Source organism: Triticum aestivum, chromosome 5A (assembly GCF_018294505.1).
Source record: "Triticum aestivum cultivar Chinese Spring chromosome 5A, IWGSC CS RefSeq v2.1, whole genome shotgun sequence".
In the NCBI taxonomy this organism is placed as follows: Eukaryota; Viridiplantae; Streptophyta; class Magnoliopsida; order Poales; family Poaceae; genus Triticum; species Triticum aestivum.
In genome coordinates, this window is record NC_057806.1 from 709,822,159 (window position 1) to 709,841,808 (window position 19,650).

General features: G+C 46.7%; 1 protein-coding gene across 1 annotated transcript; it reads right to left on the reverse strand.

Annotated features, from left to right (window-relative positions):
• Positions 1-7,379: 7,379 nt before the first annotated feature.
• On the reverse strand, positions 7,380-16,385 carry LOC123101873 (probable glycerol-3-phosphate acyltransferase 3). Its single transcript, XM_044523130.1, has 3 exons — positions 16,096-16,385; positions 12,273-12,705; positions 7,380-8,045 (listed from the first exon to the last, which is right to left on the reverse strand). The coding sequence occupies exons 1-3, from the start codon at positions 16,383-16,385 to the stop codon at positions 7,380-7,382; spliced, it is 1,389 nt and encodes a 462-aa protein (XP_044379065.1).
• Between the last annotated feature and the right edge of the window lie 3,265 nt (positions 16,386-19,650).

The following is a 19,650-nucleotide window of genomic DNA, read 5'->3' on the forward strand; positions in this document are numbered from 1 at the left end:
CAGTGGCAGCGGCGTGAGCCCGGGTCTGCTGCACAGGCAGCGGCGGCGGCGGCCCCTCTACAGCGGCAGCCGCGGGAGCCCAGGTCTGCTACAGATGCAGCAGAGACGGCGGCTGCGGCTGCGGCAGCGACAGCCGCGGGAGCCCGGGCCTGCAACGGCGATGGCCAACAGCCAATTCTGGGCGCGTGTATAGCCAATTTAGGCACTACTGATTTTTCGGGGAAAGAAAAGGCACTACTCAACTAGCATCTGGTTAAAAAGATTTACTCGCTCTGTTCCGAATGACTCGTCGCAAAAATGGATGTATCTAGATGTATTTTAGTTCTAGATACATCCATTTCTGCGATGAGTAATTTGGGACGGAGGGAGTACTTGGCTATTAGTTTTCATTGTGTATATCTAACCCTCAAAGAAATATGCACTTATTTCCGCCTATTTCACTTACTCATGTACATTTATTCATCAAGTGTGTGCACAAAAAGTGATGGCTCGACATATGTCAGAAAAAAAATATGGTCAATCAACTTACGTTTTCTTTTTGCACAATTTATGTTATTTTCACATTTATTTTTCCTTGTAGGTTTAAATTTTCTTGATATTCTATATTTATTGTAAGTATATTTAGATATAAACCTTAGGTGTAAAATACATATTTAAGTGTGTGTAAACCTTCCTAGGGTTAACATTACAAACACTAGGGATACTCTACGGCGTTAGTTGGAACGTTAAAGCTCCATTTGCACCATAGTCTCTAGAGTTTTGTTTCTTCATCCTAGGTATAGATCTTTCCCTAGAGCTAATAAGATAACCCCTAGGAAAACATGCCAGCATGGCTGGTCCCACGCACGGAGTATCCCTTGGATGTGCAATTAGACCCGAAGAAAATAATACCGTCCCTTGGGTTTTCAATATGTACCCTAGGAAATCTTTATGTCCCTAAGGTGTCCAATTTAGCTCTAGAGAAGCGCTTCAACCCTACGGCTATTTGCAGATTCTAGTAGTGTCCCTTAATTTTTTTTCAAAAGTATAGAAATGGTCCTTCGCTTCAAAACCGGTAAACCTTAGTCCCTCAACTTCTTAAACAGGATATGTTTAGTCCCTCATACCGCTTTGAGTGGTTTTGTTGATGACATGTCATGTTTTTTCTTGGCATTTTATCAAACATGTGTCATGCGCCTGCTATATTTTCGAACGGTGGCGTCGAGGGCCGCACAGCAGGTCTACGGCATGCCCTTCTTCGACACCGAGGCCATGCCCAGCCGCCCGCCCAACGTCCTGGTGCCTCTGATGAGCGGTTTTGCGCAGCATCCTAAAAGAAGTGTTGCAGTTTGTGCCACTCGAGGGTCACCAGTGCGTCCTGGGGCGAGCGAAGGATGTCCATGGGCGACCTCGTACGTGCACGGCCCTACCGGCTGATGCGGATGAATCCACGTCCGGGCTCGACTCCGATAGCCCGTCTCCGTGCACACTGTCGATCGAGGTTGCTCAAGGACATGGCGAGGTGCTTCTCAAGCTCCGGTGGTATGCGGCGGAGGCACGAGCTCCTCTCCGGGTGAGAGCCAAGGCGTTTTCCAATCCGGCAAAAATCCATCTACTCCCTCCGTTTGAAATTACTTGTCGTAGAAATGAATGTATCTAGATATATTTTATTTCTAGATACATCCATTTTCGAGACAAGTAATTCCAAATGGAGGGAGTAGTACGTAGCTAGCTAGTCTCTTGTGAATCGGTCCAGCAACTCTACTGTACGTGTGTATTGTCTTTCGGTGGAACCCAAGCCAGCTTCGGTGCGTACATACCCATATGCGATCTCGTAGAGCACGCCTGAGCCCAGCCGGCGCCTCCTGACGAGCTGCCGAGGAGGTGTTGTTGCTACTGCAGCACAGCGCCCTCTGGCCGGCACCCGTACATTGCGGCGAGTTCCTACAGGCTACAGGAGCAGTGTGGCTCGATGACAGTGGCCACGGTGAGTTTGTAGATACTGATGTGGCGGTCAAACCTGTGTGACATGGCGGTCAAACTTATGTGACATGTCTAGTTTTAGTTAAAACCATGTCCACGTCACCAAACCACCCTAAACGGTACGAAGGACTAAACTTACCCGGTTTTGAAAGTTGAGGGACTAGAATTTACTGGTTTTGAAATTGAGGGATCATTTGTAGACTTTCGAAAATAGTTGAGGGCAGAGGCGGAGGACGAAAAAATATTAAGGTGTGGCGAACTGTCAACTAAATTCTTTTGATGCAAAAACATAATAGTTAATTCAAACTGCGCTAAAGCTTTCAATGGCGTCTACAAGACGCATGTAATGGCAGTGACCTATCCTCCTTCTGAAAGTCCTCCTTAATTATAGCAATATATCAACTTTTGAATATCCTTTTTTCAATGTAACACCATCAAATTATTTTGCTATCAGGCGCACCTCATACTTATCCCATATATAAACCGAACACTGGGTCGTGCTATGTTGGTAGTGACGTGTTGGCACAGGTAGTCAGTCTTCTCTTTTCTTTTTGCGGAAGGGCAAGGGTAGTCAGTCATGTACTCTTATATAAAAGTCAAGAAAAAAAAGAACCCAAAAAATGCAAGTTGCACGCACCAGCAAAATTTTCTACGTTCTGTTTTTTGGTCGCCAAGTTACAAGAGTTCCATCAAGAGCGAGCTGCCGAGAGAATCGATCCGATCGTTGTTCAGCCGAAGCGAGCCGGTTCAAGTACGTCTACGTGGTGAGATGTGCATGTTCTAGGCAGCACATCAATCAAGCTGCTTGCTTATGTGCTTCCGATCTAGCATGTGCGCTTTCATCTATGTTTGCTTGGGCGAGTCGATCTACTGTGGTCTAAAACCAACAAGCAGTATATGCATAGGTATTTGGGTGAAAAAAAAGTGCATGCTTACATATAAAAAAAATTGATGCCGAATCAAGGTGTGGTTGAGGGACGAAAAATATACTCATCCCTATATAAGAAGATGATGTTCGCCGTATGTATCAGGATCTCTCTCATGCGCGTATTGTTTGTTGGTAAGAAAGGGACGAGTCAGCGAAGCCGCGATCGATGAACGTTGACACCGAGCGAGCGAGGAGCTTTGTAAATGGGTGAACCGAACACATCTCTCTATGCCGAACAAGAAAACGTACGTTTGTACTTAATTTGTACACGGCGGCAGCTGGTGGCCAGACGTGATCGCGCATGGACTGCGCACTTGGATCCTTGCATCACCGAGCATGGAAGTACGACGAACTACTCGGCTGACCTCTACCGACTGGCCACTTGAATGCACATGCATGCGTGCGTCAACCTGTTTGCGGACCCATGTAGTTCGTACTGCAGCAGTTCAGTGAGTACATGCCTTAACTCTGCATGCATGGGTGATTAACTTTAACCATGCCCTAGTCATGGCGGCAGGTGGGGTGTTAATTATCAAGGTTGCCAGTGATCGGCGTGCATCTCACTCACTTGGCGGCACATGGCTGGCGATCGAGCTCGGAGTCTGGGACCGTGCGTGGCCGCCTATAAATACACCGGGAGTCCCTAGTTCCATCTCCACACCACCATTGCAGCACTCCATCACACACAACACTTGCCACTGCGAGAGCGAGAGTGAGCGAGGAGTAGACCAACGTACGTACGTACGTACGACGACGACCATGGCGATGAGGAAGGAGGTCCTCCTCGCGGCCATGATGCTGGCGCTGGTGGTGGCGGCGCCGGGCGGGGCGCTCGCAGCGTGCGAGGTGGGGCAGCTGACGGTGTGCATGCCGGCGATCACCACCGGCGCGCCACGATACCCTCGTCTCCTGCGGCCTCGCCGTCCCCCACTGCTAGGCGCCTAGCGAGCGCGTATGGCTCAGCTATAGGTAGGCTACCTCCGTTCATGAGAGATGAGTGAGACTATAATAGCTTAGCCTAGCTGAGACCTGAGAGAGTGCATGCTGCGTCCATGCACGCACGCATGTTCCTGTTATGATGCTGGAATAAAATGATGGCGATGAATAAAAAATGGTCTACGGCGGCCAGGGCCGGCCCTGGGGTATGGGCGGTGGGGCGGCGGCCCAGGGCCCAGACGAGAAGGGGGCCCATGATAGAGTATACATATATACTATAGCCCAGCAAAAAATAGGTAAAAAAATACGAAAGAAAAGAAATTATACGGGCTAGGCCCATCAGATAGCTAGCTAGCTATCGCGGTCGATTAGCCAACGCGAAGCGTCAGACGCCGCTAGTTGCCAGGCAAGACGCCAAGACTGCCCGTTTTCCTTCGTAGGTTCATCGACCTTCGTCGGCCTCCTCGCTTCGGCGCCTTGCCGCGTCGCCCTCGCCTCGGCCGCTGGCCCGCCGCTGGAGCTGCACGCACCATCCGCAGTCCGGCCATCCGGCATCCGGCAAGGCCGCAGCGCGGCAATACCTATACATCTGGCTACTTGACCGAGTGCAAACAATCTGAAGTCTGCAACACTGTCCGGCTGTCCATAATCCCTGAAATTCTGCAATTCAATTCTACTTTTGAACGTTTCGATCCATGTTCCTCGGTTCCTGTCCATCTCTCCCAACCCTAATTTGACAATTTTAGTAGTTTATTTTATTCTTTATTTAGTATGTACGTATTCAACTATACAAACATGATTCATCCTCCTATGCATGAGGTTTCAAAATTTTCTAATACAATCTATCAATTTTTTGTCATTTTATGTACATGTCTAGGGTTCCAATCATCCAGTGTATAAATTCCTAATTCTTTTCTTCATGATTTTAGGACATTAGCCTGCCATGTTACCTCAGAAGAAGCAATTGTCGGGTGCTGAAAAAAGGAGAAAAAAGAAAGAAAGTGATCTGAAAATCCTACCACTGAAGGATATCTTGGACAATGTTGGTCTTGATTGTGCCCTTAATGATTTTGCATCAAAAAATGCCCGAAGAAACTTTTTTGAAGCACTGGAGTATTATTGTTGTCGATGGAGTCAGTCTAATTTGGTTCTTATTTGAGGTAATCATGTCATGTTAGTTTCATTTTGCGGTCTTTTTTGTATTATTGTTGTTGATGGAATCAGTTCAGATTTGGTTATTATTGTTCTCGATGGAGTCATTTGAATTATTGTAGTCAACCAAAAATGTGTGATTGAAAATTAGTCTTAATGAGTTATATATAAATCACTCATACACATACATATATATAGTCTTAGAACATAGGGCCCCATGTCGTCGACTTCGCCTAGAGCCTCCCAAAACACAGGGCCGGCCCTGAAGGCGGCCAGGCTGCTTGCTGTTCCTGGCCGCTGCTGCTGGTAGTGAATTTGTGTCGCAACTTTGATGAGATCGATTGAGTTGTGTCACTATATATGCATCTGTCTATGGACTTTTCCTCTGGTTCCTCCGCTTCTTCTCTCTCCTCTGTCCGGCCGTCACTTGCTGTAAGCTTTTCACAGCCAAAATCACGTAAAAGAATGGGCAACCGTCAAAAAAAAAAACTCACGAAATTACTACGAGTTTCCTAGACACAAATAAGCCGCTGATGAGACTGCACAATGCAGCAGAAACACATGACATGCTCTACAAGTTTTTTTTTTTGAGCAGGGACATGCTCTGCAAGCTAGTAATTGCTTTCAACGGGATTGAGCGGACTATCACACCAGAGGGGCACATCTTTGATTACTTGTGTGCACATATTTACAAAAAATAACTTTGCCCGTAAATTGAACCAACCAAGTATGGGTTATATGTTAAAATACTCATACCATTGAATTTTTATTTTGAAAAACTTTTTGATTGTATAATTTTAAGTCACCAAAATACATTGGTCTAATTTATGTTAAAGTTGAATTTTAGGATATGTGCATGGCTTATTCATCGGAGTGGAGGAATTACTTGCGATATGGGTGTGTGCCTTAAAATACTATGGTGCGTACTCACCTGCGTTGAATGCATCAACCTTTGGCGATTTACACCCCGAGTTCACCTACATACAATCAAGCCGACACTATATTGTGGAAGGTGTCGACCTCCGGGTGCTACTCCGCGGCCTCCGCTTATTATGCCCAGTTCATGGAGGCACGTCCATCTCGTTTAAGCCTACAAGTTGGCAATTTTGGACTACTCAAAACCAGGTATGGGTGTCGGACCATCTTCCAAGCATGGATGTCCAAGTTGTGGGCTTTGCTCCTTATGAAAGGGCCCGAAGATGGCAACACTTTTGCTTTTGCCAACGTCGCTTCTCGCTACAAATTTGGAACATGATGAAGGATTGACTTGGCCTTCTGGACTTCAGGCCGTATTCTTGAGTTCCCGGCTGGCCATTGAGAAGCACGCGCGAGGACACGGAAGCAAGAGATAAAAACTCAACGAGCCGCAGAAATGATGACCAAAACTGAGGGCTGGGAGGACCTCCAACAGACAGGGCCAGCTAACCGAGTCAAACGGCTTGAAGATGTCGACCTTAATGAATAATTTGGGGCGCTTCTTCCGGTGCAAGTCTGTGAGCAAATTTCTAATGTGCAAGAAGTTGTCATGGATACAACGTCGTTTAATGAAGGCGCTCTGACTGGCGGAGATGATGTCATTTAGGAACATGTCAAGGAAACATCTTTGAGAAGATGCAAGTAAAACTATGGACAAGGCTAATCAGCCTAAAATGCTCCATGCCGGCCCCCTCAGCATCATCTCGCTTAGGAAGCAGAACAAAATTAATTGAGTTGACAAGGTTGAAGGGTGGCCACCTCAGATCAGCTACCTGGTGAATGGCCGTCACAACATCTTTCCTATTATCTTTTTTGCCTTTGGACTTTCGAACCTACCCAGTCTCTCTTAATTAGGACATCACTCGAGTGCGAACGTTTGCTTGATGGGTTTGATGCGCGACCCATCATGCACTGTTAGGCCAACTCTTGCTAATCCCCTGTACAACAGAGGAGGATGTGACCGAGTAAAGCTTAGTGGAGTATATTTACTCCATTAATTTTTGATCGGATCTAGCCGATCCCCTAAATATAACAAAGTATAATTCTACTTTTTCCAACTTACGCAATTCTAGTTTACATTGCAACTACATATTAGCACGCATATATAAATTAAATGTAAATATAAAGGTTCAAGCAAATCACGAATATATATACAATCCGAATTCGAAGTTTACAAACCCAATAATGGCAATGTTGTATTTTCAACAAGGAAATTTATTACCGTAACCATGGCAAACTTTTTTGTTTAGACACTCAAATCTATTAGTTTAACCATGGTCAAGGCCGACCATTCAAATCACTTTAACCATGGCAAACCTTTTTGTTTTGACCCTTGAATACAGATACAACGAGCTCCATATTGCAGCTATGAGGTGAGGAGGTGTCGTCTATGACCCATCCTGAACAGACCGTAAGAAAAAAGAGTCTAGCTTAGATATGAGTCATCATCGGTTGTTCTTAGCTCCTCACAGCTGCAGGAGCAATCGAGCACTTGCCGTCGTTGCCAGCAAGCATGAGGTATTTGTCCTTCCTGTTGAACATGGTGCAGCCGTATCCGAGCGCCCTCGGGGGAGACGACGAGGAGGTCGCCGCTGTCCAGGAGGCGGCCCATGATGCCTGCGTCAACGTCGCGGTCTCGTGCCAGCCGCACGGTGCGACCGATCGGCGAGAGGAGATCCGAGAAGCGGCTGAGGCTATACGACACGGCACGCACCGGTCGGTCCAGCGCCACCGATATGTACACCGGGTCGATGAGCTTGCGGTGGTTGCACACATACAGCTGCCCGCGCAGACGTCCTCGCTCGCCGTCGGCGCCCAGCAGAGTCTGTCGCTCGCCGGCCTTTAGGCGCCATGACATGCCAGTGGCTGCCAGGATCGGCGTGGAATATCGATATGGCACGGTGAGTGCGACGGTGAGGCGGGCGGCTCCAAGGGCAACACCAAATGGCAACCACATGAACATGGCGAGCGTGCTGCCGGCCGTCGGCCGGAATGCGAGGCGGCCGTCCTGGAACACCATGGCCTTGGGGTACATGCTCCTCGGGAGCGCCTGCCATGTGGCTCTGTCGTCTCGTGTCAGGAGGTAGACATTCTACATGTACCGGCAGAGAAGAGTAGATGTGTTAGAAAAAGTTTGACATACATGCGAACCAACCTGTGGTTAGATGGTTAGAGGGACTGTGATATTCTCATTCCACCAAAGTTTAAATCCTGATGCTCGCATTTATTCCTAGATTTATTTTAGAATTTCTGACGATGCGCATTTAGTAAGAGGTCTGTACTGATGTTCAAAAAAAAAGTTTGACATACATAGAAAATTCCTATTTCCGAGGAAAAAAAGAGTGCGGCCATAAAACAAAGGACCGTGCTAACTTTCTACCGTACTGAATTTAAGCAACATATCTGAACGCATGCATACACACATGCAGGTCAATTACACTGTTGGTGCTAGAACTTGGCGCAAATGGTCACTTTAGTGCTAGAACTTGTGGCATACATCGAAGTGGTGCAAAAACTTGGCTCGAACATGCAGCGAACCAACCTGTGGTTAGATGGTTAGAGGGACTGTGGTATTCTCAGTCCACCAAAGTTCAAGTCCTGATGCTCGCATTTATTCCTAGATTTATTTCAGAATTTCTGACGATGCGCATTTAGTGGGAGGTCTGTACTGATGTTCAACAAAAGGTTTGACATACATAGAAAATTCCTATTTCCGAGAAAAAAAAGAGTGCGGCCATAAAACAAAGGACCGTGCTAACTTTCTACCGTACTGAATTTAAGCAACATATCTGAACGCATGCATACATACATGCAGGTCAATTACACCGGTGGTGCTAGAACTTGGTGCAAATGGTCACTTTAGTGCTAGAACTTGTGGCATACATTGAAGTGGTGCAAAAACTTGGTTCGAACGTGTAAATACGGTGCAAATCTTGTTTCTATACGCCGGTAACACTGACGGGGCATGACAACGTGGCGTAGGGCCTGGTGTCAGTGACCATATTGGAAAGACAGGTGTGTGGCGTGCTCTTTTTGCAAAAAAACCTTGAATTCTTATTTTTCGCTTTTTTCTTACATAAAGGCCCCTGTCAAGTTCACACAGTAACTACATGTGTGGCATCGGATGGTCCCATTTGTCAGCCAAACATTAAATTTTATTAGTTTCAGAATGAAAAATGGAAACAAAGCATGACTCGAACAGGTGACCCTTGGGTCGAACGGAGTGCGCGGCTAGCCAACCCAGCAGATAACAATTAATGTTATATAATGATACTAAGCCTTTTACATCCTGACCTAAAATAATGTAAAATGAGAAGAAGAAGAAGAAAACAATCACACGGAACGTAAAATAACAATTATAAATTTGAAAAAAAAAGAGATGCCGCCGTGGGATTCCGTACTAGCGACCTGACAATTACCACCAGCAGGACCTAGCAATACAACCATTAGCATTTCGTACCTTAAACATGCCAGTTTTTTTTATTTTCATTTTTTAGCTTAAAAAATGTAAATTGTATTGTAAATACGTATTCATTTCAGAATCGGCAGTACTAGGCTAATTTTTTTCATACATATATTTAAATTAATTTATAAATACAAATATAATTTATAGAAAACACACAAAATTTATAAAAATGCATGAACACTTATAAAACAACATAAACAAATTAAATCTTGGACAATTTTAAATACAATATAATTATATTATAAAAAATTAGGTTTTTTGAACTTATAGGATAATTTATTTAAGTACAAATATTTTCTAAAGTTACTTTGATATTTTAACTCATATGAAAAAAAATAAAAATATTTCGTAATTTAAATTGATTGATTTTAGAATTAATAGGTGAGCATTTTTTGGTTTATATATTTATTTATATGTATATTATTTATAATTACAATTTTTTAAACTTGTAATTATAAATAATATACATATTTTTATTATAGACATGTAAATTGTAATACTCCCTCTGTTCACATTTGTAAGACCTTTTAGACATTTAAGACAACACCTAAAATAGTTCAATTTCAGTTGTCCTAAATGACTTACAGAAGTGAACAGAGGGAGTAATATACATGTAAACTGTAGCCCAGGAGCACGTTCTATTATAGACATGAACCGTAACACTTATATTTACACATCAGAGTCCATTTGTCTCAAAAACAAAAATTGAGAGTCCATAGTTGGAGTGGCACGCCCTCCTACTTGCTTTACATGAGTAGCTTGTTTGAAACCTCACGGGCAAAATTGTTTTTACGGATTAAAATTCTTGATTTATGTTACTTAATTCAAAGATGTAAAACTTGTGTATGCTTATGCATCAGCATGTGAACTCTGGGCGGATGGGTAGCCGCGCACACTGGTTAGACCGCGGCCACCAGTACGAATCCCTCTACGCCATATTTTCTATTCTAACAAAATTTGTGATGTTTCACTGACAAGTGAGACCCCACCAGATGCCACACGCCTAACAGGTGCCTTTTCATGAGAAAAAATAAATCTGAGGGTGTTTTTGCAAAAAAAGAGCACGCTACATGCCCAGCCTTCACTATGCAGTCACTGACAGCGGGCCCGATGCCATGCTGTCATGCCTCATCAGCGTTGCGGCCGTATACAAACGAGATTTGCACCGTATTTGCACGTCCAAGCCAAGTTTTTGCACCACTTTAATGTATCCCGCAAGTTCTAGCACTAAAGTGACCATTTACGTCAAGTTCTAGCACCACCGGTGTAACTGACTCATACTACTAGCTTCGGTGTCCAGTTTACTTAATTAAAAGCTCATAATTACATGCATGCAGAAAAAATAAAAGTGATGATGTCAGCAGATTCTTTTCAAAACTGAAATTTGAAAATGTTTTATAGCCCAAACCGCCTGTCGAATTGAAAAACTGTTTTCACACAAAACATTCGTCGCGACGAGACGTACAAAACTAGATCTCATGTCGACATGTTTCAACGACCTTTTTTAGGTCAAAAGTTAGCACGCATGTGCTACGTAAGATATCACGTCTGCGACACTTAAGTTACCAAGTTGTTTTTATAGAAATTACCGGACATTAAAAATGACCTTTCAACCTTTTTCACGCGTGCACTTGCATGCATGCACTAGATGACAAAATGCCGGTGTCATCTTAAATTCTCCCTATTTTGAAACATCAAAATGTTTTGTAGTTCAAATCGTCGCTTCGATCGACAAACTGTTTTCACACAAAAGATTCATCGCAACGAGATCTTCAAAATTAGATCCCATGTTGGTATATTTCGACGACTTTTTTCCCGGGTAAAAAGTTACCATGCATATGCTACGTAAGTTATCATGCCAGTTGAGCATAAGTTATCATGTTGTTTACACAGAAATTATTGAGACATAAAAAATAGTTCCTTCGACCTCCTCCCCATATGCACATTCACGCATGTCTTAAAGGATGAAAAGTGCTAATCACAAGGAAGATTTCATCCAAAATTCAGAAAAATTGAAAATGTTTTGTAACTCAAACCGTCATTCCGATAAAAAATCATTTTCACATAAAAAGATTTATTGCGATGAGACATTTAAAATTAGATCTCATGTTGGTATGTTTCGACAACGCCTGGGCTAACTAAGTTATCAGTTCTGTCGTGTGTATGTTACCATGATATTTAACACAAAAGTCACTAAAGTGTGTTTTTCAACAAGTCCGCCCTCCCGATCAAAAGTTATTACACCTGGACTAAATAAGTTATGAACGCAATTATGCATATATTACCATGTTATTTACACATGAGTTATTGGGATCAAAATTATCACTGCGTTTGTACGCAAGTTATCATCAGGTCTACGGTTGCGTAATTTACTATGTAATTCACTAAAAAATGATCGGGGACATATTTCTTCAACTTTATTTTCTTGCGTCAAAAGTTATCAATGTGTTGCACATAAATTATCAGGACTGTGATGCATAAATTATCATACTATTCCCATAGAAGTTATCGGAGGTGTATATCTACAACCCCCACCCCCACCAAAGTTACCACAGTGTTTGGATGTAAATTTTCAGGTGTTGATTCATAAATTACCATGCTCACACAGAACATGTCAAGCTTGTGCTCATGTTGATATGTTCCAATGATTTTTTTTCAGGTAAAAATTACCACACTTGTGCTATGCAAGTTGCATTAGATCTGGACCGTCCGCTCCGACGGATGGTCCATATCGACCGAATGCACTGTAAAAGAACTCTTCGCCTCAGGGTGCATTCTCCAAAAATTGACTCACGCGAGTTGCAAATAAAATAAGAAGCTAGCTAGCTGTGGAGTTATGTCACGTAACACTACCTTGCAACAGCGCGCGAGGGGATGCTGGAGAAACTCGAGCGAGCGAGAGAATCCCACGGCATCATTACCCTCCAGCATGATCTTCTCCTCCTCCAATATCAACTTGTCTTGCTCCTCCATTAGACCAGTGTAGAACCCCCAGAGCACCTTCATCTCCTTCCCGACGACCGCCTCCGCGCCGAGGTACTCCCTCAGGAACCCCTCTACCATCAGCCTCGGCAACTTTCTCGCCACGCACACCCTCCGCCCGCCGGCGGCACCACTCACCCTCATCGTCTTAAAGCCTTCGGCGGCCACGTCCTCCATGAGCCACTTGGGCAGCACGGCGCGGCCAGCGAGGAACGGGCCCGCGCGCAACCCGCAGAAGGCCGCCATGGCCATCATCCTCATGCAGAACATGATTGGGTAGAGGAGGAGAAGTACGAGTCCTCGTTGTTGGCACAAACCCGGTCCGGCGACGAACGCCGAGTAGATTCCGGCGACACGAACGCCGGATGAACCTCTCTCTCTCTCACTTGGACATACGGAGGTGGAAGAAAGAGGGGGACACTAGATTTTTCAGGCGACAAACGCCATGCCGCACGAACGGCGCCACGCCGACGAACGGCGCCTCGGCCGCACGCACGACCTATTTTTTTTTATTCAGCTCAAACTATGGCACGTACCACGTACTCTGGGTTCATACCCACACGGTTTATTTCTAACATTCTCCCCTTAAACCGTGACTCATCATCGCTGGAGTTTGTTGCCACTCCCATCGTTGTCGTCGTCATGGCCGCCGCTACGGCCTCCGTCACGCTTGACACAGCCTCCATGCTCTACCTCGGCGACACACGTCGAGCTCCTTCTCCGCCGGCGACACACGCCTGACGTTATGGCGACATACGCCGTCTTCCTCGTCTTCGGTTGCAGCGACATATGCCATCTCCTCTGACTCTGGCGACACATGCCAGTGATAGCCGCAGCACCGCGCATTTTCTTGGGCCGACACACGGCCCAGAGTTCCATCGCGCAGCCGCCGGCGAACGCCGCCACCACCGGCATGCATTCGGCATGAGGAACAACGCCACTGCGCGCCTCACCGCCGACGTGCAGCGCCTCCACGCCGCCTCGTTATGCCGCGCCTCTGCAGCTTCCTCGCCGCGCCACCACGACCTCTGCGCCACCACGCTCGCTGCGGACTCACCGCGGATCGACAAGGCTCTGATACCAATTGTTAGGACAAACCCGGTCCGGCGATGAACGCCGAGTAGATTCTGGTGACACGAACGCCGGATGAACCTCTCTCTCTCTCACACTCGGACATACGGAGGTGGAAGAAAGAGGGGGACACTAGATTTTTCAGGCGACAAACGCCATGCCGCACAAACGGCGCCATGCCGACGAACGGCGCCTCGGCCACACGCATGACCTATTCTTTTTTTATTCAGCTCAAACTATGGCACGTACCACGTACTCTGGGTTCATACCCATCACGGTTTATTTCTAACATTCTCCCCTTAAACCGTGACTCATCATCGCTGGAGTTTGTTGCCACTCCCATCGTTGTCGTCGTCATGGCCGCCGCTACGGCCTCCGTCACGCTTGACGCAGCCTCCATGCTCTTCCTCGGCGACACACGTCAAGCTCCTTCTCCGCCGACGACACACGCCTGACGTTATGGTGACATACGCCGTCTTCCTCGTCTCCGGTTGCAGCGACATATGCCATCTCCTTCGACTCTGGCGACACATGCCAATGATAGCCGCAGCACCGCGCATTTCCTTGGGCCGACACACGGCCCAGAGCTCCATCGCGCAGCCGCCGGCGAACGCCGCCACCACCGGCATGCATCCGGCATGAGGAACAATGCCACCGCGCGCCTCACTGCCGACGTGCAGCGCCTCCACGCCGCCTCGTTATGCCGCGCCTCTGCAGCTTCCTCGCTGCGCCACCACGACCTCTGCGCCACCACGCTCGCTGCGGACTCACCGCGGATCGACAAGGCTCTGATACCAATTGTTGGGACAAATCAGGTCCGGCGACGAACGCCGAGTAGATTCCGACGACACGAACGCAGAATGAACCTCTCTCTCTCTCTCACACTCGGACATACGGAGGTGGAAGAAAGAGGGGGACACTAGATTTTTCAGGCAACAAACGCCATGCCGCACAAACGGCGCCATGCCGACGAACGGCGCCTCGGCCACATGCACGACCTATTCTTTTTTTATTCAGCTCAAACTATGGCACGTACCACGTACTCTGGGTTCATACCCATCACGGTTTATTTCTAACATTCTCCCCTTAAACCGTGACTCATCATCGCTGGAGTTTGTTGCCACTCCCATCGTTGTCGTCGTCATGGCCGCCGCTACGGCCTCTGTCACGCTTGACGCAGCCTCCATGCTCTTCCTCGGCGACACACGTCGAGCTCCTTCTCCGCCGACGACACACGCCTGACGTTATGGTGACATACGCCGTCTTCCTTGTCTCCGGTTGCAGCGACATATGCCATCTCCTCCGACTCTGGCGACACATGCCAATGATAGCCGCAGCACCGCGCATTTCCTTGGGCCGACACACGGCCCAGAGCTACATCGCGCAGCCGCCGGCGAACGCCGCCACCACCGGCATGCATCCGGCACGAGGAACAACGCCACCGCGCGCCTCACCGCCGACGTGCAGCGCCTCCACGCCGCCTTGTTATGCTGCGCCTCTGCAGCTTCCTCGCCGCGCCACCACGACCTCTGCGCCACCACGCTCGCTGCGGACTCACTGCGGATCGACAAGGCTCTGATACCAATTGTTGGGACAAACCCGGTCCAGCGACGAACGCCGAGTAGATTCCGGCGACACGAACGCCGGATGAACCTCTCTCTCTCTCACACTCGGACATACGGAGGTGGAAGAAAGAGGGGGACACTAGATTTTTCAGGCGACAAATGCCATGCCGCACAAACGGCGCCATGCCGACGAATGGCGCCTCGGCCACACGCACGACCTATTCTTTTTTTATTCAGCTCAAACTATGGCACGCACCACGTACTCTGGGTTCATACCCATCACGGTTTATTTCTAACATTCTCCCCTTAAACCGTGACTCATCATCGCTGGAGTTTGTTGCCACTCCCATCGTTGTCGTCGTCATGGCCGCCGCTACGGCCTCCGTCACGCTTGACGCAGCCTCCATGCTCTTCCTCGGCGACACACGTCGAGCTCCTTCTCCGCCGACGACACACGCCTGACGTTATGGTGACATACGCCGTCTTCCTCGTCTCCGGTTGCAGCGACATATGCCATCTCCTCCGACTCTGGCGACACATGCCAATGATAGCCGCAGCACCGCGCATTTCCTTGGGCCGACACACGGCCCAGAGCTCCATCGCGCAGCCGCCGGCGAACGCCGCCACCACCGGCATGAGGAACAACGCCACCGCGTGCCTCACCGCCGAGGTGCAGCGCCTCCACGCCGCCTCGTTATGCCGCGCCTCTGCAGCTTCCTCGCTGCGCCACCACGACCTCTGCGCCACCACGCTCGCTGCGGACTCACCGCGGATCGACAAGGCTCTGATACCAATTGTTGGGACAAATCCGGTCCGGCGACGAACGCCGAGTAGATTCCGGCGACACGAACGCCGGATGAACCTCTCTCTCTCTCACACTCGGACATACGGAGGTGGAAGAAAGAGGGGGACACTAGATTTTTCAGGCGATAAACGCCATGCCGCACGAACGGCGCCTCGGCCGCACGCACGACCTATTCTTTTTTTATTCAGCTCAAACTATGCACGTACCACGTATTCTGGGTTCATACCCATCACGGTTTATTTCTAACACTCGTAGGTACCCTCCGGCCTTCAGCGCCACGAGCATGAAGTAGGGGAAGGGGGAGGCCGACGACGGGAGGAGGAGCCCGGCGTCCTCGTTGAGGACGAGGGTCTGCCCGGCGGCGAGCTTATCTGCCATGGAAGGATGGGAGGACCTGCCGTGGTGGTGCAGCGTGGTAGGGTGCGGTGTCGATTCGGATTCGGTCACGGCGGTGGCGGTGGCGGTGTCTCGGCGGGAGATTGGAGGCCGAGTTCCGAGGGCGGCGGAGAAGAGCCTCTGCCAGAGGCTCTGCTTCTTGGGCATGCTGAATAGATAGATGCATGCGCTAGCTAGCTTGTCGTAGCAATACATCAGCTCCACTCGTGCAGCTAGCACATATAGGATGAGGGTGGCAGTAACGACTAACTACTTGTAGGGAGCTATCATCGCGCGACACCGACCCGCACAGGCTTTCAGCTGATGTTGTGCTGATATCATGCATCGGCCACTGGTGAGATCATATATATACCGCACAAACTGTGTCGCGCTGGTGGGATACATGCCAAACGTTCTTTCCCAACAACCAAGGAGAACGATGCAAAAAAAAAAAACCAAGGAGAATATATAGTTTTTTTTTGAGCATAAGGAGAATATAGGAGAATATATAGTTACCACAAAGTGCCAGAGACGGAGCTTGAGGATTAGGCCTGTTGGACCAAGAAACAATTACAAGGGCCATCATTACTAGCCCTAGGCTATAGCCCCACTTGCCATAGGCCTGTCTCCGCCCCTGCAAACTGTCATCTTAATACCCTTCTGTTATAAGTTGGCATGTGGTTATCTTAGTAACTATTGGCCGATTGCGATAGGTAACTATAACAAAGCTGCCGTCTAATTAATAGTTTGTAATTAATTGATGTTATGCATATCATTAATTGGCTCCCCGACTACTTAACTACTACCTTTGTATCAAAATATAAGATGTTTTTGCAGTTTAATTTAAACTGCAAAAACATCTTATATTTTCATATGGAGAGCGAGTAGAAGATTGTCATGGAAAAAGATGTTTCGATTTATTGTGCTTTTTCCAACCCACACACTAAAATTCAAATAATAGTTTCACAATCATTTGATATAAGTCGTTAAACAACACACCCATAACCCTCTCCTCGCCTATTCTCCTGTTCCGGTGGTGCGTCTAGCATCATCGATGGACGTGTGGAGGTGTATCTCCGATGAATCTGTCATTGGCGGATTTGCTCGGATGTTGTCACAGTTCATCTACGTTCGTGCGTCTTCGGGCCGGGTTGGATACTTCCGTTCTATGCTACTCTTCAACGGTGGCGGTTGTTGCTCTGGTCCGCTGGTCCTAGGAGGCCTTAGCATGACGACTTCACGATTGTCTACCACAACAAGGTTTGTTCGCCTCCAGCGAGGGAGGGGCGATGATGGCAGCGCGCCTTCGGATCGCTTCAGTGTTTGTAGTCGTCACTAGGTGGTCTACGAATCTGGATGTAATTTTTATTATTTTCAGTGTTCATTGTACTACCATGATTGAATATGAATATATTGAAATTTTTCGTAAAAAAATAAAAAAATATAAAAAAACTAGCAAACCCATGTGCAACACTATTTGCATCACTCTTTTCACAAGCTTAATATCTTAAGAAACCGCATCTGGCCCAACGTCTCCAACTTCGAATCAATGAAAGGCAAACCTCTCTCTCTGAGAAGACTAGGCGGTGTGAATCTTTGGGACATGGGTCCAGCCGCACCCGACTAAGCATCTAATTTTATTAAACAGAAAGGTATAAAATATTTCCAATACTGTTTAGTGTAACAAACATGGTCCGGTGTTATACTCTTGCGTAATTTTTCATGAAAAAATGACTTTCATGGCCGCATGGGAGAAACAAATTTTGCAACTATAAAGAAACTTGAATAGTAACTTGTATACAGTATTTGCCCACAAAAAAACTTTTATATAGTATTGATTTTGTTTTTATTATCTGGAATACCACATGAATCATTTCTTGGCGAAACTTCTCACATGAGTATAACACTTGACCATATCTATTATATATTAAAAGTAATATACAGACACACCAGAAAAAAGAGAAATTATCTAGAATTATCACAAAAAATAGAAACATCTGACGGTTTATATAATAGACCAAGATGTTAGAGCCATTAGATATTTTTAAGTCTATTATATATTAAAATTAATATACAGACTTGCCAGAAAAAAGAGAAATAATCTAGAAATTATCATAAAAAATAGAAATGTCAGACCATTTATATAATAGACAAAGATTTTAGAGCCATCAGATATATTTAAGTGGAATAATTACCCACCAATGCCATTACTAATGAAAAAACATTTTGTTCAGCTATAGTACCTTGTACTTAGGCCTGGGCGTTCGGTTTAACCGGGCCGATCGGTTCGGTTTCTCGGGTTTTAAAATATTTCGGTTTTCTTAATATGCTGACCGATCGGTGTTTAGTAATAACAATAACCGAGAATTCAGTCCATTGAAAAACCGGTTCGGTCATTGGTTAAGACCGAGTAGGGCCGATCTACAGCCAAGAAAGAGGGAGGGAGGGAGAGAGAGAGAGCCGTTGCGGGGTATGGTCGCTGGCTACAAGGAGCTCCGTTGCTATTCCCTGGTTGCCTGCTGGGGTGGCCCCGTAGGGAGCAAGGTCGGTTAGATCTAGCGGAGATCGCTGGAAAGGAGGGGAGGGAGACGGAGCAGGTTCCTGGCTGCCGGACCATCGCCGTTAGGTACTAGGAGCTGTGGTGGCTAGGGCTATGGCCGAAGGGGTGGAGTGGGGAAATATGACGGGGGAGCGATAGAGGCAGGGTCGTGGGCTCGTGGAGATGAGGTTGTATACGTGCGGCTGTAGAAAGAAGAGTTTGGACTACGGCCTAGTTAGATAATGGGTTGGGATTTTCCACACGTTGGCCCATGTTCGGGTATTTCCGGTCAGTTTGGGTATCTGATGTCTAAACCCGAAATTACCGAAGTTAATTCGGTTTTCCAGAGTTAAGGACCGAACTTATGACCATAATTATCGGTTTTGGTCTATTCGGCTTCGGTCCCGGTTTTTTCGGTTCGGGAGTTCGGTCATCGGATAATATGCCCAACCCTACTTGTACTAGCAAAGTGGCCCGCTCGATGCGCGGGCTAGAATTTAATAGTATCTAATAATGACATCATACTATTTAATTTGTGTATAGTCATTTAGCATTACTAGATTATGATGGCGCGCATTGCTGCACCCGTCTATTTTGTCACTAAAATAATAATAATTGATTTACATATATGATTTGATTAAAGTTAGTAACAAAACCAAGCTGTATGGTATTAAACGACAAAATAAAACTGAAGATTAGAAAATAAAGCACCAGTAATTGTGCTTATGAGACTGCATCTATAAAATCAGTTACCGAAATCATGCATTGTCTCTGCTGACAACACAACAACAAATATACAATCCAACTCAAAGAAAATACAATAAATCTACAAATATATGAGAAATCCCATAAGGTACAGTATTCCTTGGATAGATGCACGTTTAGCATGGTCCA